This window comes from Stegostoma tigrinum, chromosome 19 (genome assembly GCF_030684315.1).
Source record: "Stegostoma tigrinum isolate sSteTig4 chromosome 19, sSteTig4.hap1, whole genome shotgun sequence".
In the NCBI taxonomy this organism is placed as follows: domain Eukaryota; kingdom Metazoa; phylum Chordata; class Chondrichthyes; order Orectolobiformes; family Stegostomatidae; genus Stegostoma; species Stegostoma tigrinum.
The window spans coordinates 13116150-13140019 of NC_081372.1; the positions used below are offsets into that span (position 1 = coordinate 13116150).

General features: G+C 53.3%; 1 protein-coding gene across 1 annotated transcript in view; it reads right to left on the reverse strand.

Moving 5' to 3' along the window:
• Positions 1 to 23870, reverse strand: part of LOC125461632 (glutathione hydrolase 7) — an 89905-nt gene that overhangs the window by 26800 nt on the left and 39235 nt on the right. The window contains exons 2-6 of the mRNA XM_048550581.2: positions 11632 to 11858; positions 10427 to 10578; positions 9326 to 9443; positions 3860 to 3927; positions 2096 to 2169 (exon numbers count right to left, since the gene is read on the reverse strand). Coding sequence (XP_048406538.2) covers positions 2096 to 2169; positions 3860 to 3927; positions 9326 to 9443; positions 10427 to 10578; positions 11632 to 11858 — 639 coding nt within the window. The remainder of the gene's footprint in view (positions 1 to 2095; positions 2170 to 3859; positions 3928 to 9325; positions 9444 to 10426; positions 10579 to 11631; positions 11859 to 23870) is intronic.

Below are 23870 nucleotides of genomic sequence, written 5' to 3' on the forward strand. Positions count from 1 at the left end.
CTTCACTCCATCTAAACGGAATCCATATTAGACTCTATTGCAACTATCCACCGCATTGATTCCTTCCATCATCCATTAACAAAACCACCCCACCTCCTCTTCCTTTTTGCCTATACTTCCAGAATATCAAAATACCCTTGAATACCAAATTCCCAGTTTACATCTCCCTATAACCTGCCTCCATGATAGCTACCAAGTCACATCCATATATTTCTATTTGTGCCTAAGACTCATCTAACGTCTTACAAAAACTGAATGCATTCAGATAAAAACAGCTTTCAAGTTATACTTTTACTACTATCGCTTACTCTAATTCTAATTTCTGCTGCATTCTATGTTCATCTTCTATCCCTTCCTATCACACTTTGCTGATTGCCTGCCTCTTCACTATCTTGCACCTCTGCTCTTTTGTTTTTGTTTGACTTTTTAATTCAACCCTCTCCTCCATGAATGACTATAAAGCCCTATCTATTCTATGTTCCTGGTTATATGATTCACAAGGACACCAGTCCCAGCATGGTTCAAATGAAGCTCATCACCATGGACCAGCTCTTTCTCTCCTCAGTGCTAGTACCAGTGCCACATGAATTGAAATCCATTTCTCCCGCATCAATTTCTGATCAACACATTTATATCTAGTCTTATTTATTCTTATTTACTTATTTTCAGGTGGCCCAGGTAATAGTCCTGAGATTAATACCTTCGTGGCTCTACTTTTTAAAATTTAGCTCCAAGCTGCTCAAAATTCCTCAGGGGAATCTCTATCCAAGTCCTACCTATGGGTAGTACACGGACCATGACAAATGGATCTTCTTTCTTCTACGCAAATCTGAGCCAAAGTTCCTGAACACTTGCAATATATGTGGTCGCTTTGGATTGCACTGGTGTCCACCAAGTCCTACATACTGCAGCTGCAACACATTGCCTGCCCAGCTATGCCTATTCTATGTAATTTATATACAACCAAATTAATTGAAGTTAATTTCTTAAATGTACTCTCCAATTGCAATAATGTCTTCTGATTTAAACTATTCATTTAATCAAAAGAGACATTGAAGAAATACACACAAATCTATGTGTTTTTCTGCAGATGGTGCACTTTGGGTCTGATGGGTAGGAACAGGTTTTTATCTTCCACTGCCCTTCTCACACACCCCTGCCCTTCTCTTTAAGAAGCTGCTGTCCCGCTCTCTCTCATGCTTTTTATGAAACTACTGTCCCCGCTCTCTCCTGACTTTTATGAGGTTGCTCTCTCTCTCTCTCTCTCTCTCTCTCTCTCTCTCTCTCTCTCTCTCTCTCTCTAACACACACACTCTCTTTGCGAATCTGCTGTCCCACTCTCTCTCTCACTTGAGATGTGCAGACAGGTGAGTGAGTGAGACAAATAAAAGTCCCCAAATACTAAAAAGCATACTTCAAGAAGTCTCCAGACCAGCCTTTGCGGGTGGGGGAATATTTTGAGCTGATTAGAAATATGCTCAGAACACGTAAGTGCTTTTCAGGAGTTTCACAAAGTTTTACACCTCAGAGATTCTCTGCCTTCTTCTACCTTTTAGAAATGTTGTCACCTTGTATCTATATCTGCTAGATCACTTGTAGTGTATAGAGGAGCTTAGATGGCCAAGATGCATTCAAACTGCAGAAGGTGGTGTGCACAACTCACACCATCATGGAAGACAACCTTCCATCCCATAGATTCTATTTACATGGCTCGCTGCCGCAGAAAGACCCAACATCAAAGACCCATTGCACCCTTGTAATTATCTCCCACAACCTCTTCCGATACAGAAATCTGAACACACGCATAAGCAGGTTCAGGAACAGCTTCTTTCTGATAATTATCAGACTGCTGAATGGACTCTAGCCTCAAATAATGTAACCTGCAACATAACCTCTAAATCTTTTTGGTCTGTACATCCTTTGCTTGCTGTGATCTGCCTGTATCGCTCAAAAACAAAGCTTTTCACTGTATTTTGGTACATGTCATGATAAAATCAATCGATCAGAGTGTCTTTCTAATTTGTTTCTAGAAGAGCGGTCATAAGCACCTTGTCCATTGAATTTCATATCTTATAAGAAGTATTATTGCACCTACCAAGTTCTTGAGTCACATTAAAACCGTCTCGTGCAATTTTCGCTGCTGCAGCCATCAACTCAGACCAGGAGACTCTGGAGAAATGAGAAAATAACAGGAAATTCTCATCACTCTCTTGAACAGGGTATGCACTTCCTCATGTCACAATATTTTGGTCAATATTTAATGGCCACAAATTGGAATGTGAACACTCCCTATTCAGCTTTCATACGTAAATGATCACAAGATAGCTGCACCCTGTGAAATGAGTTCTAAAGACTGCCTCCTAAATGCATCACTGCCTTTTGTAAATGAAAAGCTTTTGCTGACTAATTATTTTATTCACCAGAGGATTAAGGAATGTAGAATTAGGTCACAGAACAGCCTTAATCTAATAATTGAGCAGGCTCAAGGGGCGAAATGGACTCCTACTGCTCCTATGATTGTGAGTAATGACACAAGCAATTTGATAGCGCCAAAAATAACCACAGATTTTGTTTAGGGGAGAAATCTTATTATTCAAGCATTCACTTTACCATAATGTTTGGAAACTGCACTTGAGCAGGGTTCTCCAGTTAGGAAATTAAAATGGGGCTTCATTTGAAGTAGCTTAATCTGTGACCGCTCATTTTGCGTTCTACCGTTTAGTAGCGTGCACTCACTTTTCTACTTTATTTCAATCCAGAGTTTCAAACTTTATGCAGTTATGAGATTGGGTGACAATCTTCTTCATTCTGTTAATTAAATTTCAGTGAATTAAACCCAATCCCATTGGATTATTTCAGTGGGAGAAGTTGCAACTGTTGTTACAAAACCATGTAGGAAGTATTCACAAAGAGATTATGGCCTTTCAATCTCCCAATTCCTTTGTCAGTTTTGCTTTCCAACAATGCTATGGTTATAACAGCCAATGCTAAAAAATCTGCACTTTTTTTCTCTCTCTCTTTCCAAAGACTGGATTAAATTATTCTGAGTGGTCAATTTTCAGTTCCTGTTGGGCACAAATCCACAGACAAAAGTGCCTGGGATTTGGCACACTGGTCATTTTGAACCAGAGAAGTAGCTGATATGTGAAATAAGCAAATCACATTATACAGTCCAGTGCATGCCTCCATGAATGAATTCAAGACAAATGGGACAGAATAATTGGAAATGTAGACATGCGCAAGCTACCTGATCCTTCCTTTTTCTTGTTTTAACACTTGTTAGGATGACATAATGGAAAGCGTTTTAAAAAGCAATCTTGATACAGCTTCTCTTTTTGATCTTTTGGCAAACTATTTAGACAATATTTTCAGTTAGTTAGGGATGCACATTGAAGGATACAACTCATTCAAAGAAAAAGACTCAATAAGCCAGTGTTGACTTTTGCAAAATAGCCCTGAAATTTGCATCTATGTCATATGTCATGCCTCTTTTATGTTTAAGAAATGTGATATTATAGAGCCACACCGATCATTTTGCTTTGTTATCTTGGATTCTCCAGCATCTGCAGTTCCCATTATCTCTGATCACTTTTTAAGCTAATGCCGGTTTTCCACTAGCATTTTAAGCTTAAGGCCAACAGTTGCAAGATACACTCTCAACTCGCCAAAGGAAAAGCAGCTCCTTTAATATCATTATTTTCATAGAAAAGAATAACAGATTTCCACGGAATGTTACCACAAGCTGCAAAGGTTCAATATTTCTATTGTAATTAAGAAAAATCAAGCATTTTGATCCAATTCTAAAACAAATTGATTTGATCATGGAGCACAAACTTGTATAACAATGTTCTTGGTTTACCTGCCATAGAGTTGATGGGCCTGATGCAATCCTTGCATCATTCCTGGGACAGCTACCAAGAGACCAGGCTGCATAGAGAAGCAAAAAAGACATCATCTATATAAATATATATATGGAGTTCTTCTTATACAAATCTTCTGTTCAGACTTCTCTCTGAAATATTCGATTCTCCCCAAATTGTTGGGCACTTTCAGTCCTCTCAGACATCTCCATATCTGCTATCAACAATTCTCACCAGCATGAGGAGCATCAGCATGTGGCGATTTGTTCCATGGTTTCTGCAGGCTGTTCTTGGAAACAAACTAGAAACGAGGCCAGGAGCTGGAGATCCTGTAATCCTGCTAGGAGCAGGAGTCATGCAATCAACCAATGTAGACTGCCCACAGTTGGGAAGCGTTGGTGGCGGTGATGGAGGTGGTTGGGGGTGTGGTGGAGACGGCACCTTCCGATGGTCGAGTTGGCCTCCCTGTAAATTTCTGTCCCAGTTGCAAATGAAAAACAATAAACTCAAATTCCAACATTTTGATTATTGGGAGAGGCCAAATTATCCAGCACTATACACAGGAATGTAGGAGTTAACCTTTAGGTCTACTGTGTCATTCAGTAAGATCACGGCTGATCCAGTCTTGGTCACAACTCCAATTTCCAGTCTCTCCCTTAGTCCTCTGCTCCCTTGTCTATCAAAAATCTAACTGGCTCTATCTTGAGTAAATGTAAAGGACTCAGCTTTCACAACTATCTGGGAAGAGAATTCCATCGATTAATGACCATCTGAGAGGAAATATTTCTGTTACTCTTCATCTTAAATGGGAAATCTCTTTTTCTTGGTCAGCTCGCCCAATAGGATTTATTCTCCCAGTAGTCACACTGCCATGCCATCTTGCATGTTTCAGTGTGCTTATCTGTCATTTTTCTAAACTTCAATGGGGAAAGGCCCTGCCTATCTTACCTTTCCTCATAGGATTACTCCCATATTCCTGGATGAGTCCAGTAAAGCATCACGTTAAGTATTCTACTAAGTGACCTAACAGTAAAATCCAATGCTATACATTCAGTTAATTTTCTGAAGACTAGGTTTTATTATTTAAAGACGTTAAAAACAGCAATAAAAGAATAATGTGATATTATGACCATGGGTTTATTCTTACATCCATTTCAGAATAATCAGTTTGAAGGAACGGAAGTGTTTTGTATTTCCTTTCATGCTGATTCCATTCACCTTATGTAGTCATTGCCTTGTCATGCTTGATCCTTTAGAGGGTTAGCAGGAAGCTTTCCCCAGATTGATCTCGGATATGAAGCAAGCAATATTGTTTCAAACAAAAACGGAAGTTGCTGGAAAAGCTCAGCAGGTCTGGCAGCATCCATGGAAAAAAAAATCAGAGTTAAAGTTTCGAGTCCAGTGACCCTTCCTCAGAACTGATGGTAGCTGGGAAAATGTCAGTTTATATGCAGAAAATGGAAAGGGGGATGGTGATGAGAGTAAACAATAGGACAGAGCCCAAAGAGAGAGAAGAGCAGTTGGATAGACAAAGGCATTGATTACAATATCATTTTGAGACTGGAAATTCTGCAATGTGTAACTCACCTCCTCCCCCCCAACAAAACTAAACACAATCTATCAAGTACAGGTCAACATGGATGAGTACATCTCAATTACTGCAACACCATCCGAGACAAAGCAGGCTGTTCGAGCAAAACCCCATCCACTGCCTTCAATATTCACTCCTTCCATCACCGACACACAGTGCTAGCAGTGTGTACCGTCTATAAGGTGCATTATAGCAATTCGCCTCTTCTGTGGCACTGTGTCCAGTTCTGGTCACCCAGTTACAGGAAGGATATTATTAAGCTGGAGAGGGTTCAGAAAAGATTTACCAGGATGTTGCTAGGAATAGAAGGCTTAAGTTATAAGGAGAGACTGGATAGGCTGGGACTTTTCCCACTGGAGTGTAGGAGATTGAGGAGTTATGATACAGAGGTTTATAAAATCATGAAGAGTATAGATAAGGTGAATGGCAGGTGTCTTTTCCCAAAGGTTGAGGATTTCAAGACTGGGGTACATATTTTTAAGCTGAGAAGAAGGATTTAAAAAAGACATGTGGGGCAACTTTTTTTACACAGAGTGGTTTGTGTGTGAGTGAACTTCCAAAGGAAGTGGTGGACGTGGGTACAGTTACAATGTTTAAAAGACATTTGGACAAGTTCATGAATAAGAAACGTATGGAGGGACATGAGCCAATGAAGGCAGCTGGGACTAGTTTGGTTTGGGATTATGGTCGGCATGGACTAGTTGGATCGGGGGGTCTGTTTTTGTGCTGTATGGCAACCTGAATATATGGCTCCATGGCTCCCTTGACAACACCTAACAAACGTGTAACCGCTACTAGTGAGATCAATAAGGATAGCAGATACACCACCACCTGCAAGTTCCCCTCCTAGTCACATATCCTGAAATCAGAGGTGAATAGATTCTTCATAAGCAAGGGGTGAAAAGTTATCAAGATTAAGCAGCAAGGTAAAGTAATCAGATTAGCCATGATTTTATTGAATGGTAGGAGCAGACTTGAAGGGCCGAGTGGCATACTCCTGCTGCTAATCTGTATCCTTGTAATTAGGTAAGGCAATAAATTTTGCCTTAACAACAGAGCTTCCATCCCAGGGACAAATAGAAAATAACTCAGGAGTTACTGATTACAAGGTAAATCAAGTATGACTAAAGGGATAGAAAAGAAATTTCTGGAAAGTACTAGAGACAGTAACATTAGATAAAACATATATTACATACAAATTCTTTAACCTTTGCTGGGAGCTGACACTTGAGTGCAAGGGGTTGAGTTCTACCTCACAAGGAGAAAGGGCAATCATACTGGGTAACATTTCCCATCTTACGAGCATCCAGCAAGCAGTGCTGACAATGAATTTGTTGCGGGATTGCATCAAGTTCTGTTGTTGAACAGCCTGCTGATACTTTTTGGCAAGTCCCACATGGGAACAGCAGCTCCTTGGGTGAGACAGTACAGGGCATCCAGAAAGCCTGGAACTTGGGTTGGAACAGGGTATATGGTCAGGCTAGACATGGGGAGCAAAAGGGTGGGTGGTTGTCACTAACTGAAAGCAAAGTGGCTGCAAGCAAGCCACCTTTCAGATCACAGGTGAAACAGTGGATGGTCTTGAACCTGAACAAAATGAATAATGAACAAGTGTCAAAGAAAGATAGTTTACCAAGAAATTATTTTAACCATGTTAGTATTTGCAATATTGTTCCAAAGACACTTCTGCACTCGAGTCTAACCTTTCATGAGCCAGCTTGCATCCTAAGTTAGAGCAAGTCACGTAGCCTGTGTTTGATGGAGAAAAGACATTAGAACCAAGCCCAATGCTGCCTTTGCCCTGTGTGTACTAGTAACACCATACAGAGGAGTAGACAATCATGCCATGAATGGGCATTGCCGAAGTGAATGATCAGTCCCAGAAATACTAGCATATATTTTTCTCAATGATGAAGAGGCCAATGAAATGGCTTCATTTGTTCTCTAGTAGGTAACTCAATGTAAACTAGATATCAAACATGAGATTTCTCTGCTGTGTACAGCTCTGTGTCATAACCAAAACAGCTATAGAAAGTTAGAAAGAGCATTGTTATAAGTAGCATTTGGACTACAGGAAGTAAAAGTCATGTAAAAATCCCTAAATGTAATGAATACTTTGAAATATCCATATTAGGGAGAATCACAGTTTATAATTTTGCTAGGATTAAAAGGAAAGCAAAGCAGAAATTAAATGTTGCAATCAAAATTTCAAAATTTCTTTGATCATACAAGATTTCAAGTCGATGAGATGAAGGATTTTGACCAATTTCTGGTGTTCCATTGAGAAAATTTCTTGAAGTACCCCAGTATAGAGTCCAATTTTATCTTGGATTCTGAAAATGTCAGCTTCACCTCTCCATCCTTGAGTTAATCTCAGAACTATTACAGTGCAGGAGGCCATTCAGCTCATTGTGTTGACACTGGAGTGCACCCCTTATATTGGTGATTCTGTACGAAAAAGTTTAATGATATTAGTCCATGTTGAAAATGAAAATTTCAAAAGTAATCCTTTCATGAGAAAAGGATCCCATTGAGTAGCGCTTCTAATGTGTTTCTCCAAATAAAAAGACGGCTAGTGATCCCTTTCAAAGATTGCCTTCTCTCTTGACAAACCTTGTCTGTGTGATTACCATCAAGATGGAAAATCTAAAGCTACACACAGATGTAATACATCAGACACAGTGTCCATTAGCCACCAAAGACACAACAATTTCAGGATATTGTCTATTAATAAGAATATCACAGAATATGGTGATTTAATGAAGGCTGGTGTACCATGGTGTATTTCCACTAACCCTCAGATTGAAGCGTAGATTGTCTACTAAGACTTTGTACGAACTTAATAACTTTGGTTGGACTCATGACCGAAGCAAACTGCAAATGCCATATGAATGCAAACAGTTTTAAAACCGAATTGTTCAAATTTCCAGGCTTCGGGGTGGCACGGTGGCTCAGTGGTTAGCACTGCAACCTCACAGTGCCAGGGACTCAGGTTCAATTCCAGCCTCAGGTAACTGTCTGTGTGGAGTTTGCACATTCTCCCTGTGTCTGCATGGGTCTCCTCCAGGTGCTTCGGTTTCGTCCCACAGTCCAAAGATGTGCAGGCTAGGTAGATTGGCTTTGCTAAATTGCCCGTAGTGTTCAGGGGTGTGTGGGTTATAGGGGGATGGGTCTAGGTGGGATGCTCTAAGGGGTGGTATGGACTTGTTGGGCCGAAGAGCCTGTTTCCACACTGTAGAGAATCTAATCTAATCTAAACATTACTGCTATCTTTTGTGGTACACCATTTATTGCAATCTCTCGACTGTTCATCTTTCCTTCCACAGCTGTTTTCAATAGTTTCAGCATTGTTAATGGCACAGATCTAACCAAGAACAAGTCCTATGTTCAGTTCTCCAAGCTTCAGTCTTGTGTTTTCCACTTCAGCATCTGTAAAGAGCTTCCATTTATTAACTTCAATAGGAAACATGACTAGGGCTAAAAGGATATGAGGTGGTTTCCCTTTGCCATCCTCCTGTATTCTTAAACAACCAAAAGTCCACTTCCAGCAGAATCCTCCATCTGTAAGTACTTCTCTGCCTGAACGGTCTAGCTCCTCTGCCAACAGCACCAAAAATTCACTGATTCTGCCCTTGACCAAGGCTTACAACCCTGGGTGTAGGACTTGCCTTGGATGGTTCACATTTGGGCACTAACAATCACTCCAAAGTCTTTAAAAGACCACTACCATAACAGTATTCACATTTATTATAAAATGTCATGAGCTTTCCTTTTGTTTGCTATTTATAGTTTGATTATGCCATGCATACATTAAAGTCACATAAAGACTTTGTAACTTACAGAACTCTGTCACTCCTCAGAAAAAAGCACTGACCTTGTCCTCCCAATTATGTGCAAACATCTGTTCTTCAACCTCTGCTGGAGCTGTCTCTCGGAAATCAATGACAAAGCTTTCATTCTTCCTGATATCATGAACTAACATGACACCACCCCTGGAAGATAGGACAACATGAAAGGTCATACTGTCAAAGAGTGAGCTATATATTATATATATATATATATATATATATATATAAACACACACACAGATATATATTCTCTATCATTCTCAGCATCCTTTCATCTACTAAAGGTGATGGACATGCAGGACACAATCCTTTTCAGATGGGTGTCTTCACATGGCACATTTTTTTGCTGTCCCTGAAGTGGCCAATCTTTAAAAGTCAGGCTTTGCCACATGCTCCATACACAAAGGTACCAGTTGTTGATACAGGTAATCCTTTTCGCTGTTGCCAAGCTAGTCACACCTGCCCACAGGAGGCACTTCCATCTCCCCCAGTCATCAACTACAGACTCCCACCTGTAAAAATTGACATTTACGGCCTTAGTGTCACGCTTAGGCTGAGTGACTCCAGCTGCCTTACCTTAGAGGAAGCCCTTCCTCCAATCTGCGAACATGCCTCAGATAATGAAGCCACCACTGTTCAGTGAGTGCTAACAAACTTGGGAACTCAGTCTTTGACAGGACTGGCATGTTTATGATTTTGTCCAAGCAGGAGATACCCAGACAACTAAGACAAAAATTGTTGAGCTTGTTTTCTTGACACTGTAAGTCATCCATGTTTCACAGACATACAACAAGATACTGAGAACTCTTACAACTTATAAACCATCAGCCCCTAGGTCACTGGTGAATTCATCCCACAACAAACGTCTCTGTGCTGCGATTGAGATTTACAAGAATATAGTGTCAATAATGATGTGCCGTTTTGGGCCTGTTAGGATCTGGGCTGATATTTGTTTCGTTTAATAAAAAAATTTACAACTTTCATTTAAATAGCATCATTATTTAAGAAAACATCCACTGGATGGAGAAGGAATATAAGGACATGTGACCCTTTGTAAAATGGTAACAATTTTGCAAATAAACATGAATACTTTTTATTAGTGATTCCTTAATACCTACAACACCTACCCTCCAATTCCAGAGCTGTGGGGGTGGATTATTCCTAAGCATAATGCAGACACAATAGCTGCATCCACCGAAGAGCCATCACGATTCAGTATTTCGGTACCAGCTGTGGAGCAATGGGCCACATCTGTAACTACTGCACCTTGGTGAAAGATCTACATGGAACAAGAGTGAATGTAGAGTCACAGATGCAAAACGTCCCTTGTTTATGATCGCTGTTCATTACGTTTCTGCAATATTGCCATCTCTGCTTCATTCCAAATGGGAATACAGATTAAAAAATCTTGAAATCACCCTATCCACAGGGCTTCCAGTATCTCAGTAAAGATAGTAAGGTTTTGTCCGAGTTATTACCTGACTTTTATTTCCTGAGACGTTTCCCCTTTCAGTATGTGCCAGCACTGTGAACCATACCTGATCTGTTCCTTTATTCACTATAAATAGCTGGCACCCTCTTGAGAGCTTAACTACATAAATTAATAACCATAAACAAGCAAGGAATGTTGAGATGTGTCCATCTCAACATGGAAATGGATATACTGTTCTAGGGATATGACAGAAGCAAGGACACAGCAAGAGAGTAGATCAGAGGGAAACAACAGAGGCAGCAGAGATTTATGTTGCAGGAAGCGTAGGGGAGGGAGGACCGCACTTCACTTCCTCAGAGTCAGCTCTGGCACTATGGTTGCAGCCTTGCCCCAGAGTCAGAAGGCTTGCGTCCTGCTTTCAGGACACGAGCTCACGACTGAGGCTGACATTCTGGTGCAGTGCTTAGAGGGGGGCATAGAGGGTACGGCAAGGTCAGAGGGACCGACAAATTATGGAAGACGTATTAAACCAAGGCATGGTCAGCTCCCTCAGATGACCACAAAAGAATCCCCATGGCACTACCTCAAGGAGATATAAGTGGTTTCTTTCTGGTGTGCTAATCGATGTTCAATCTTCAATCAGTAAAACAGACAATTTGCTTATTATCAAACTGCAGCTTGTGGGATCTTTCTATGTGCAATTTGGCTGCCTTGTTTTCAACACTATAATCGTGACCACATTTCAAAAGGACTTAACAACTGGCCTTAAAGTATTCTGGGATGTCCAAAGGTCAGAAAAAGTGCCAACTTAAAGACAGTCCCTCTCTTTTTTAGTTTGCAGGGCAGGTAAAATCTTTTGAGTGAACCTTTTCTTAACACAGTGACTGGTAGGACATGTACCTGTGGGTCTCCAAAGTAGATCTGCATTATCAAGGCCACAGTGACTCCAGTCGCAAATGTTAAGCAGGCAGTGATGATAACAGTCAGACCATCCTGGCGACAGGCACAGTCACCAGAGAAAGGGTCCTTGTTGGTCACACGCAGGGGAGACATCTCCTGACTACCCATCTCAGAGGAGGAGGAGGGTAGACGTTGTAGGCGAGCTGATTTCAAGAACAGGTCCGGATCTACAAATACAATTATGGAAAGGTTTAGTTTTGGTTTGTCACAATCGGTGATTCCTGGATTTCTACAATGTCTTGTTCTCTGCTCACCGCTGCAATGCTGGCTTTGCCTCCTTTCGGGAAGGCCCCTGGACTACAAGATAATCAGGTAGTGGATAGGTCACTGTTGGACTTTACCCCTGAATCAAAGATCCCTGTGGCACAGGTCTTGCCCAATGAGAGCTACGGACCAATCAGAAACTTGTGCAGATCTACTTTGGCCACCATAAGCAGTAATGGCAACTGCCAGAAGCACAGATCATTGGGAGTCCCAGGATAGGGGAGGGGCCAGGGTTAAATGGTGTGAGTGAGTGTGTCTGCGTGCATGTCAGTGTGTGTGTGTGTGCGGGTGGGGGGGGTGTGTGTGCGGGTGGGGGGGGTGTGTGTGTGTGCGCGGGTGGGGGGGTGTGTGTGTGTGCGCGGGTGGGGGGGTGTGTGTGTGCGCGGGTGGGGGGGTGTGTGTGTGTGCGCGGGTGGGGGGTGTGTGTGTGTGTGCGCGGGTGGGGGGTGTGTGTGTGTGTGCGCGGGTGGGGGGGTGTGTGCGCGGGTGGGGGGGTGTGTGCGCGGGTGGGGGGGTGTGTGCGCGGGTGGGGGGGTGTGCGCGCGGGTGGGGGGGTGTGTGTGTGTGCGCGGGTGGGGGGGGGTGTGTGTGCGCGGGTGGGGGGGGGTGTGTGTGTGTGTGTGCGCGGGTGGAGGGGTGTGTGTGTGTGTACGCGGGTGGGGGGGGGTGTGTGTGTGTGTACGCGGGTGGGGGGGGTGTGTGTACGCGGGTGGGGGGGGTGTGTGTGTACGCGGGTGGGGGGGGTGTGTGTGTGTGCGGGTGGGGGGGGGTGTGTGTGTGCGGGTGGGGGGGGTGTGTGTGTGCGGGTGGGGGGGGTGTGTGCGCGGGTGGGGGGGTGTGTAGGTGCGGGTGGGGGGGTGTGTGTGTGTGTGCGGGTGGGGGGGTGTGTGTGTGCGGGTGGGGGGGTGTGTAGGTGCGGGTGGGGGGGTGTGTGTGTGTGTGTGCGGGTGGGGGGGTGTGTGCGCGGGTGGGGGGGTGTGTGCGCGGGTGGGGGGGTGTGTGCGCGGGTGGGGGGGTGTGTGCGCGGGTGGGGGGGTGGGGGGGTGTGTGCGCGGGTGGGGGGGTGTGTGTGTGTGCGCGGGTGGGGGTGTGTGTGTGTGTGTGCGCGGGTGGGGGGGTGTGTGTGTGTGCGCGGGTGGGGGGGGTGTGTGTGTGTGTGTGCGCGGGTGGGGGGGGTGTGTGTGTGTGTGTGCGCGGGTGGAGGGGTGTGTGTGTGTGTACGCGGGTGGGGGGGGTGTGTGTGTGTGTACGCGGGTGGGGGGGGTGTGTGTGTACGCGGGTGGGGGGGGTGTGTGTGTGTGCGGGTGGGGGGGGGTGTGTGTGTGCGGGTGGGGGGGGGTGTGTGTGTGCGGGTGGGGGGGGGTGTGTGTGTGCGGGTGGGGGGGGTGTGTGTGCGGGTGGGGGGGTGTGTAGGTGCGGGTGGGGGGGTGTGTGTGTGTGTGCGGGTGGGGGGGTGTGTGTGTGCGGGTGGGGGGGTGTGTAGGTGCGGGTGGGGGGGTGTGTGTGTGTGTGCGGGTGGGGGGGTGTGTGTGTGCGGGTGGGGGGGGTGTGTGTGTGTGCGGGTGGGGGGGGTGTGTGTGTGTGTGCGGGTGGGGGGGGTGTGTGTGTGCGGGTGGGGGGGTGTGTGTGCGCGGGTGGGGGGGTGTGTGTGCGCGGGTGGGGGGGGTGTGTGTGTGCGCGGGTGGGGGTGTGTGTGTGTGTGTGCGCGGGTGGGGGGGTGTGTGTGTGTGCGCGGGTGGGGGGGTGTGTGTGTGTGCGCGGTGGGGGTGTGTGTGTGTGTGTGTGTGCGCGGGTGGAGGGGTGTGTGGGTGTGTGTGCGGGTGGGGGGGTGTGTGTGTGCGGGTGGGGGGGGTGTGTGTGTGCGGGTGGGGGGGTGTGTGTGTGCGGGTGGGGGGGTGTGTGTGTGCGGGTGGGGGGTGTGTGTGTGCGGGTGGGGGGGGGTGTGTGTGCGGGTGGGGGGGGTGTGTGTGCGGGTGGGGGGGGTGTGTGTGCGGGTGGGGGGGTGTGTGTGGGTGGGGGGGGTGGATGTGGGTGGGGGGGGTGGATGTGTGTGGGGGGGGTGGATGTGTGTGTGGGGGTGTGTGTGTGTGGGGGTGTGTGTGTGTGGGGGTGTGTGTGTGTGGGGGTGTGTGTGTTGGGGGGTGTGTGTGTGTGTGTGTGTGTGTGTGGGGTGTGGGTGTGTGGGATGTGGGTGTGTGTGGGTGTGTGTGGGGGGATCTGTGTGTGTGTGTGTGTGTGTGGGGGGTGTGGGTGTGTGTGGGGGTGTGTGTGTGTGGGGGGGAAGTGTGTGGGGGGTGTGTGTGTGTGGGTGTGTGTGGGTGTGTGTGGGGGGATGTGTGTGTGTGTGGGGGGTGTGTGTGTGTGTGGGTGTGTGTGGGTGTGTGTGGGGGGATGTGTGTGTGTGGGAGGTGTGTGGGTGGGGGTGTGTGGGAGGTGTGAGTGTTGCGGTTGTGTGTGTGTGTGTGTGGGGTGTGTGTGTGTGTGGGGGGTGTGTGTGTGGGTGGGGAGGTGTGTGTGTGGGGGGTGTGTGTGTGGGTGGGGAGGTGTGTGTGTGGGTGGGGAGGTGTGTGTGTGGGTGGGGAGGTGTGTGTGTGTGGGGGGGTGTGTGTGGGTGGGGAGGTGTGTGTGTGTGGGGGGTGTGTGTGTGTGGGGGGTGTGTGTGGGTGGGGGGTGTGTGTGGGTGGGGAGGTGTGTGGGTGGGGAGGTGTGTGGGTGGGGAGGTGTGTGGGTGGGGGGTGTGTGTGTGTGGGAGGTGTGTGGGTGGGGGCAGTGTGTGTGTGGGGGGTGTGTGTGTGGGGGGTGTGTGTGTGGGTGGGGAGGTGTGTGGGTGGGGAGGCGTGTGTGGGGGGTGTGTGTGTGTGGGGGGTGTGTGTGTGTGGGTGGGGAGGTGTGTGTGTGTGGGTGGGGAGGTGTGTGTGTGTGGGGGGTGTGTGTGTGTGGGGTGTGTGTGTGTGTGGGGGGTGTGTGTGGGGGGTGTGTGTGGGTGGGGAGGTGTGTGGGTGGGGAGGTGTGTGTGTGGGGGGTGTGTGTGTGTGGGGGGATGTGTGTGTGGGTGGGGAGGTGTGTGGGTGGGGGGTGTGTGGGTGGGGAGGTGTGTGGGTGGGGTTGTGTGGGTGGGGGCTGTGTGTGTTGGGGGGGTGTGTGTGTGTGTGTGGGAAGTGTGTGTGTGGGGGCTGTGTGGGGGTGTGTGGGGTGTGTGTGTGGGTGGGGAGGTGTGTGGGTGGGGAGGTGTGTGGGTGGGGAGGTGTGGGGTGGGGAGGTGTGGGGTGTGTGTGTGTGTGTGTGTGTGTGGGGTGTGTGTGTGGGTGGTGAGGTGTGTGTGTGGGGGGTGTGTGTGTGGGTGGGGAGGTGTGTGTGTGGGGGGTGTGTGTGTGGGTGGGGAGGTGTGTATGTCGGGGGTGTGTGTGTGGGTGGGGAGGTGTGTGTGTGGGGGGTGTGTGTGTGGGTGGGGAGGTGTGTGTGTCGGGGATGTGTGTGTGTGTGTGGGGAGGTGTGTGTGTCGGGGGTGTGTGTGTGGTTGGGAGGTGTGTGTGTGTGGGGTGTGTGTGGGTGGGGGTGTGTGTGTGGGAGGTGTGTGGGTGGGGGCTGTGTTGGGGGTTGTGTGGGTGGGGGCTGTGTGTTTTGGGGGTGTGTGTGTGGGGGGAGGTGTGTGGGTGGGGGGAGGTGTGTGTGTGGGGGGAGGTGTGTGTGTGGGGGGGTGTGTGTGTGGGGGGAGGTGTGTGTGTGGGGGGTGTGTGAGTGGATGGGGAGGGGTGTGTGTGTGGGAGGTGTGTGGGTGGGGGCTGTGTGTGTAGGGGGGGTGTGTGGGTGGGGGCTGTGTGTGTGTGGGGGTGTGTGGGTGGGGGCTGTGTGTGTGTGGGGGCTGTGTGTGTGTGGGGGTGTGTGTGTGTGGGGGTGTGTGTGTGTGGGGGGGGAGGTGTGTGTGTGGGGGTGTGTGTGTGTGGGGGGGGGGGTGTGTGTGTGGGGGGATGTGTGTGTGGGGGGGGGATGTGTGTGTGTGGGGGGGGGATGTGTGTGTGGGGGGGGGATGTGTGTGTGGGGGGGTGTGTGTGTGGGGGGGTGTGTGTGGGGGGAGGTGTGTGTGTGGGGGGTGTGTGTGTGGGTGGGGAGGTGTGTGTGTCGGGGATGTGTGTGTGTGTGTGGGGAGGTGTGTGTGTCGGGGGTGTGTGTGTGGTTGGGGAGGTGTGTGTGTGTGGGGTGTGTGTGGGTGGGGGTGTGTGTGTGTGGGAGGTGTGTGGGTGGGGGCTGTGTTGGGGGGGTGTGTGGGTGGGGGCTGTGTGTTTTGGGGGTGTGTGTGTGGGGGGAGGTGTGTGTGTGGGGGGAGGTGTGTGTGTGGGGGGGTGTGTGTGTGGGGGGGGTGTGTGTGTGGGGGGAGGTGTGTGTGTGGGGGGTGTGTGAGTGGATGGGGAGGGGTGTGTGTGTGTGGGAGGTGTGTGGGTGGGGGCTGTGTGTGTAGGGGGGGGTGTGTGGGTGGGGGCTGTGTGTGTGTGGGGGTGTGTGTGTGGGGGCTGTGTGTGTGTGGGGGCTGTGTGTGTGTGGGGGTGTGTGTGTGTGGGGGGGGAGTGGTGTGTGGGGGGGGAGGTGTGTGTGGGGGGGGATGTGTGTGTGGGGGGGGATGTGTGTGTGGGGGGGGATGTGTGTGTGGGGGGGTGTGTGTGTGGGGGGGTGTGTGTGTGGGGGGGTGTGTGTGTGGGGGGAGGTGTGTGTGTGGGGGGTGTGTGAGTGGATGGGGAGGGGTGTGTGTGTGTGGGAGGTGTGTGAGTGGATGGGGAGGGGTGTGTGTGTGGGGGAGGTGTGTGGGTGGGGGCTGTGTGTGTGTGGGGGGTGTGTGTGGGGGCTGTGTGTGTGTGGGGGTGTGTGTGTGGGTGTGTGTGTGTGTGGGGGTGTGTGTGTGTGGGGGGGGATGTGTGTGTGGGGGGGGGGATGTGTGTGTGTAGGGGGCTGTGTGTGTAGGGGGGGTGTGTGTGTAGGGGGGGTGTGTGGGTGGGGGCTGTGTGTGTGTGGGGGCTGTGTGTGTGTGTGGGGGTGTGTGTGTGTGGGGGTGTGTGTGTGTGGGGGTGTGTGTGTGTGGGGGGGGGGATGTGTGTGTGGGGCGGGATGTGTGTGTGGGGGGGATGTGTGTGTGTGGGGGTGATGTGTGTGTGGGGGGGGATGTGTGTGTGGGGGGGGGATGTGTGTGTGTGGGGGGGTGTGTGTGTTGGGGAGGTGTGTGTGTGGGGGTGTGTGTGTGGTGTGTGTGGGACGTGTGTGTGTGGGGGCTGTGTGGGGATGTGTGGGGTGTGTGTGTGGGTGGGGAGGTGTGTGGGTGGGGAGGTGTGTGTGTGTGGGGTGTGTGTGTGTGTGTGTGTGTGTGTGTGTGGGGTGTGTGTGTGGGGGGGGTGTGTGTGTGGGGGCTGTGTGGGGTGTGTGTGGGGAGTGTGTGTGTGGGTGGGAGGTGTGTGGGGTGGGGAGGTGTGTGTGGGTGGGGAGGTGTGTGGGTGGGGAGGTGTGTGTGTGTGGGGTGTGTGTGTGTGTGTGTGTGTGGGTGTGTGTGTGTGTGGGGTGTGTGTGTGGGGGGTGTGTGTGTGGGGGCTGTGTGGGGTGTGTGTGGGGGCTGTGTGGGGTGTGTGTGGGGAGTGTTTGTGTGGGTGGAGAGGTGTGTGTGGGTGGGGAGGTGTGTGTGGGGTGGGGAGGTGTGTGTGTGTGGGTGGGAGGTGTGTGGGTGGGGGCTGTGTGGGTGGGGGGTGTGTGGGTGGGGAGGTGTGTGTGTGTGGGGAGGTGTGTGTGTGTGGAGGTGTGTGTGTGTGGGGTGTGTGTGTGTGGGGTGTGTGTGTGTGTGTGTGTGTGGTGTGTGTGTGGGGTGTGTGTGTGTGTGGGGTGTGTGTGGGGGTGTGTGAGGGGGTGTGTGGGGGGTGTGTGTGTGGGTGGGGAGGTGTGTGTGGGTGGGGGGTGTGTGTGTGGGTGGGGGTGTGTGTGTGTGGGTGGGGTGTGTGTGTGTGTGTGGTGTGTGGGTGGGGGTGTGTGTGTGTGTAGGGTGTGTGGGTGGGGAGGTGTGTGTGTGGGGGGGTGTGTGGGTGGGGAGGTGTGTGGGTGGGGGGTGTGGTGTGTGTGGGAGGTGTGTGGGTGGGGGCTGTGTGTGTTGGGGGTGTGTGTGTGTGGGGGGTGTGTGTGTGGGGGGTGTGTGTGTGGGTGGGGAGGTGTGTGGGTGGGGAGGTGTGTGTGGGGGGTGTGTGTGTGTGGGGGGTGTGTGTGTGTGGGTGGGGAGGTGTGTGTGGGTGGGGAGGTGTGTGTGTGTGGGGGTGTGTGTGTGTGTGGGGTGTGTGTGTGTGTGGGGTGTGTGTGTGTGGGGGGTGTGTGTGGGTGGGGAGGTGTGTGGGGGGATGTGTGTGTGGGGGGATGTGTGTGTGGGTGGGGAGGTGTGTGGGTGGGGAGGTGTGTGTGTGGGGGGGTGTGTGTGTGGGGTGGGGAGGTGTGTGGGTGGGGGGTGTGTGGGTGGGGAGGTGTGTGGGTGGGGTGTGTGGGGTGGGGGGTGTGTGTGTTGGGGGGGTGTGTGTGTGGGGTGTGTGTGTGTGTGTGGGAAGTGTGTGTGTGGGGGCTGTGTGGGGGTGTGTGGGGTGTGTGTGTGGGTGGGGAGGTGTGTGGGTGGGGAGGTGTGTGGGTGGGGAGGTGTGTGGGTGGGGAGGTGTGGGGTGTGTGTGTGTGTGTGTGTGTGGGGTGTGTGTGTGGGTGGTGAGGTGTGTGTGTGGGGGGTGTGTGTGTGGGTGGGGGAGGTGTGTGTGTGGGGGGTGTGTGTGTGGGTGGGGAGGTGTGTATGTCGGGGGTGTGTGTGTGGGTGGGGAGGTGTGTGTGTGGGGGGTGTGTGTGTGGGTGGGGAGGTGTGTGTGTCGGGATGTGTGTGTGTGTGTGGGGAGGTGTGTGTGTCGGGGATGTGTGTGTGTGTGTGGGGAGGTGTGTGTGTCGGGGGTGTGTGTGTGGTTGGGGAGGTGTGTGTGTGTGGGGTGTGTGTGGGTGGGGGTGTGTGTGTGTGGGAGGTGTGTGGGTGGGGGCTGTGTTGGGGGGGTGTGTGGGTGGGGGCTGTGTGTTTTGGGGGTGTGTGTGTGGGGGGAGGTGTGTGGGTGGGGGGAGGTGTGTGGGTGGGGGGAGGTGTGTGTGTGGGGGGGTGTGTGTGTGGGGGAGGTGTGTGTGTGGGGGTGTGTGAGTGGATGGGGAGGGGTGTGTGTGTGTGGGAGGTGTGTGGGTGGGGGCTGTGTGTGTAGGGGGGGTGTGTGGGTGGGGGCTGTGTGTGTGTGGGGGTGTGTGGGTGGGGGCTGTGTGTGTGTGGGGGCTGTGTGTGTGTGGGGGTGTGTGTGTGTGTGGGGGTGTGTGTGTGTGGGGGGGGAGGTGTGTGTGTGGGGGGATGTGTGTGTGGGGGGGGGATGTGTGTGTGGGGGGGTGTGTGTGTGGGGGGGTGTGTGTGTGGGGGGAGGTGTGTGTGTGGGGGGTGTGTGTGTGGGTGGGGAGGTGTGTGTGTCGGGGATGTGTGTGTGTGTGTGGGGAGGTGTGTGTGTCGGGGGTGTGTGTGTGGTTGGGGAGGTGTGTGTGTGTGGGGTGTGTGTGGGTGGGGGTGTGTGTGTGTGGGAGGTGTGTGGGTGGGGGCTGTGTTGGGGGGGTGTGTGGGTGGGGGCTGTGTGTTTTGGGGGTGTGTGTGTGGGGGGAGGTGTGTGGGTGGGGGGAGGTGTGTGTGTGGGGGGAGGTGTGTGTGTGGGGGGGTGTGTGTGTGGGGGGAGGTGTGTGTGTGGGGGGTGTGTGAGTGGATGGGGAGGGGTGTGTGTGTGTGGGAGGTGTGTGGGTGGGGGCTGTGTGTGTAGGGGGGGGTGTGTGGGTGGGGGCTGTGTGTGTGTGGGGGTGTGTGTGTGGGGGCTGTGTGTGTGTGGGGGTGTGTGTGTGTGGGGGGGGAGGTGTGTGTGTGGGGGGATGTGTGTGTGGGGGGGGGATGTGTGTGTGGGGGGGTGTGTGTGTGGGGGGGTGTGTGTGTGGGGGGGTGTGTGTGTGGGGGGGTGTGTGTGTGGGGGGAGGTGTGTGTGTGGGGGGGTGTGTGTGTGGGGGGAGGTGTGTGTGTGGGGGGTGTGTGAGTGGATGGGGAGGGGTGTGTGTGTGTGGGAGGTGTGTGAGTGGATGGGGAGGGGTGTGTGTGTGTGGGAGGTGTGTGGGTGGGGGCTGTGTGTGTAGGGGGGGTGTGTGGGTGGGGGCTGTGTGTGTGTGGGGGTGTGTGTGTGTTGGTGTGTGTGTGTGGGGGGGTGTGTGTGTGTGGGGGGGATGTGTGTGTGGGGGGGGGGATGTGTGTGTGTAGGGGGCTGTGTGTGTAGGGGGGGTGTGTGTGTAGGGGGGGTGTGTGGGTGGGGGCTGTGTGTGTGTGGGGGCTGTGTGTGTGTGTGGGGGTGTGTGTGTGTGGGGGTGTGTGTGTGTGGGGGTGTGTGTGTGTGGGGGGGGGATGTGTGTGGGGGGGGGGATGTGTGTGGGGGGGGATGTGTGTGTGGGGCGGGATGTGTGTGTGTGGGGGGGATGGTGTGTGTGTGGGGGTGATGTGTGTGGGGGGGGAGATGTGTGTGTGGGGGGGGGATGTGTGTGTGTGGGGGGGTGTGTGTGTTGGGGAGGTGTGTGTGTGGGGGTGTGTGTGTGTGTGTGGGAGGTGTGTGTGTGGGGGCTGTGTGGGGATGTGTGGGGTGTGTGTGTGGGTGGGGAGGTGTGGTGGGTGGGGAGGTGTGTGTGTGTGGGGTGTGTGTGTGTGTGTGTGTGTGTGTGGGGTGTGTGTGTGTGGGGGGTGTGTGTGTGGGGGCTGTGTGGGGTGTGTGTGGGGGCTGTGTGGGGTGTGTGTGGGGAGTGTGTGTGTGGGTGGGGTGGTGTGTGTGGGTGGGGAGGTGTGTGTGGGGTGGGGGAGGGTGTGGTGTGTGTGGGTGGGAGGTGTGTGGGTGGGGGCTGTGTGGGGTGGGGGGTGTGTGGGTGGGGAGGTGTGTGTGTGTGGGGTGTGTGTGTGTGTGTGTGTGGGGGTGTGTGTGTGGGGGGTGTGTGTGGGGGCTGTGTGGGGTGTGTGTGGGGGCTGTGTGGGGTGTGTGTGGGGAGTGTTTGTGTGGGTGGAGGTGTGTGTGGGTGGGGAGGTGGTGTGGGTGGGGAGGGTGTGTGGGTGGGTGGGTGTGTGTGGGTGGGGCTGTGTGGGTGGGGGGTGTGTGGGTGGGGAGGTGTGTGTGTGTGGGGAGGTGTGTGTGTGTGGAGGTGTGTGTGTGTGGGGTGTGTGTGTGTGGGGTGTGTGTGTGGGGTGTGTGTGTGGTGTGTGTGTGTGTGTGTGTGTGTGTGTGTGTGTGTGTGGGGGTGTGTGTGTGTGTGGGGTGTGTGTGGGGGGTGTGTGAGGGGGTGTGTGGGGGGTGTGTGTGTGGGTGGGGAGGTGTGTGTGGGTGGGGGGTGTGTGTGTGGGTGGGGGTGTGTGTGTGTGTGTGGTGTGTGGGTGGGGTGTGTGTGTGTGTAGGGTGTGTGGGTGGGGGAGGTGTGTGTGTGGGGGGTGTGTGTGTGGGTGGGTGGTGTGGGTGGGGAGGTGTGTGTGGGTGGGGTGTGTGTGTGTGTGGGAGGTGTGGGGTGGGGGGGGTGTGTGTGTGGGGGGTGTGTGGGTGGGGGATGTGTGTGTGTGGGGGTGTGTGTGTGTGGGGGGATGTGTGTGTGGGGGGGGGATGTGTGTGTGGGGGGGTGTGTGTGTGGGGGGGTGTGTGTGTGGGGGGAGGTGTGTGTGTGGGGGGGTGTGTGTGTGGGGGGAGGTGTGTGTGTGGGGGGTGTGTGAGTGGATGGGGAGGGGTGTGTGTGTGGGGAGGTGTGTGAGTGGATGGGGAGGGGTGTGTGTGTGTGGGAGGTGTGTGGGTGGGGGCTGTGTGTGTAGGGGGGGTGTGTGGGTGGGGGCTGTGTGTGTGTGGGGGCTGTGTGTGTGTGGGGGTGTGTGTGTGTGGGTGTGTGTGTGTGTGGGGGTGTGTGTGTGTGGGGGGGGATGTGTGTGTGGGGGGGGGGATGTGTGTGTGTAGGGGGCTGTGTGTGTAGGGGGGGTGTGTGGGTGGGGGCTGTGTGTGTGTGGGGGCTGTGTGCGTGTGTGGGGGTGTGTGTGTGTGGGGGGGGGATGTGTGTGGGGGCTGTGTGCGTGTGTGGGGGTGTGTGTGTGTGGGGGGGGGATGTGTGTGGGGGGGGATGTGTGTGTGGGGCGGGGTGTGTGTGGGGCGGGGTGTGTGTGTGTGGGGGGGATGTGTGTGTGTGGGGGGGATGTGTGTGTGTGGGGGTGATGTGTGTGTGGGGGGGGATGTGTGTGTGGGGGGGGGGATGTGTGTGTGGGGGGGGGGATGTGTGTGTGTGGGGGGGTGTGTGTGTTGGGGAGGTGTGTGTGTGGGGGTGTGTGTGTGTGTGTGTGTGGGAGGTGTGTGTGTGGGGGCTGTGTGGGGATGTGTGGGGTGTGTGTGTGGGTGGGGAGGTGTGTGGGTGGGGAGGTGTGTGTGTGTGGGGTGTGTGTGTGTGTGTGTGTGTGTGTGTGGGGTGTGTGTGTGTGGGGGGTGTGTGTGTGGGGGCTGTGTGGGGTGTGTGTGGGGAGTGTGTGTGTGGGTGGGGAGGTGTGTGGGGGGGTGTGTGTGGGGTGGGGAGGTGTGTGGGGGGGTGTGTGTGGGGGGGGTGTTTGTGGGTGGGGGGTGTGTGTGTGGGGGGTGTGTGTGTGTGGGGGGTGTGTGTGTGTGTGGGGAGGTGTGTGTGTGGGTGGTGTGTGTGGGGGGTGTGTGTGGGGGGGTGTGTGTGTGGGGGGGTGTGTGTGTGGGGGGGGGTGTGTGGGTGGTGTGTGTGTGGGTGGTGTGTGTGGGGGGTGTGTGTGGGGGGTGTGTGTGTGGGGGGTGTGGGGTGTGTTTGTGGGTGGGAGGTGTGTGTGTGTGGGGGGTGTGTGTGTGGGGGGTGTGTGTGTGGGGGGGTGTGTGTGTGGGGGGTGTGTGTGGGGGGGTGTGTGTGTGGGGTGTATGTGTGTGGGGGGAGTGTGTGTGGGTGGGGAGGTGTGTGTGTGTGGGTGGGGAGGTGTGTGTGGGTGGGGAGGTGTGTGTGTGTGGGGGGTGTGTGTGTGGGGTGTGTGTGTGGGGGGTGTATGTGTGGGGGGTGTATGTGTTGTTGGGGAGGTGTGTGTGTGGGTGGGGTGTGTGTGTGGGGTGTGTGTGTGGGGGTGTGTGTGGGGTGTGTGTGTGGGGGGGTGTGTGTGTGGGGTGTGTGTGTGGGGGTGTGTGGGGGGTGTGTGTGGGGGGTGTGTGTGGGGGTGTGTGTGGGGGGTGTGTGTGTGGGGGGTGTGTGTGTGGGGGGTGTGTGTGTGGGTGGGGAGGTGTGGGGTGTGTGTGTGTGTGGGGGGTGTGTGTGTGGGTGGGGAGGTGTGGGGGTGTGTGTGTGTGGGGGGTGGGGTGTGTGTGTGTGGGGAGGTGTGTGTGTGGGGGATGTGTGTGTGGGTGGGGAGGTGTGTATGTCGGGGGGCGTGTGTGTGGGTGGGGAGGTGTGTGTGTGTGTGGGGTGTGTGTGGGTGGGGGGTGTGTGTGGGTGGGGGCTGTGTTGGGGGGGTGTGTGGGTTGGGGGCTGTGTGTTTTGGGGGTGTGTGTGTGGGGGGGATGTGTGTGTGGGGGGGGATGTGTGTGTGGGGGGATGTGTGTGTGGGGGGTGTGTGTGTGTGGGGGGTGTGTGTGTGTGGGGGGGGTGTGTGTGTGGGGGGGGGTGTGTGTGTGGGGGGAGGTGTGTGTGTGGGGGGAGGTGTGTGTGTGGGAGGTGTGTGGGTGGGGGCTGTGTGGGTGGGGGCTGTGTGTGTGTGGGGGTGTGTGGGTGGGGGCTGTGTGTGTGGGGGGGCTGTGTGTGTGGGGGGGCTGTGTGTGTGGGGGGGGGTGTGTGTGTGGGGGGGGGATGTGTGTGGGGGGGGATGT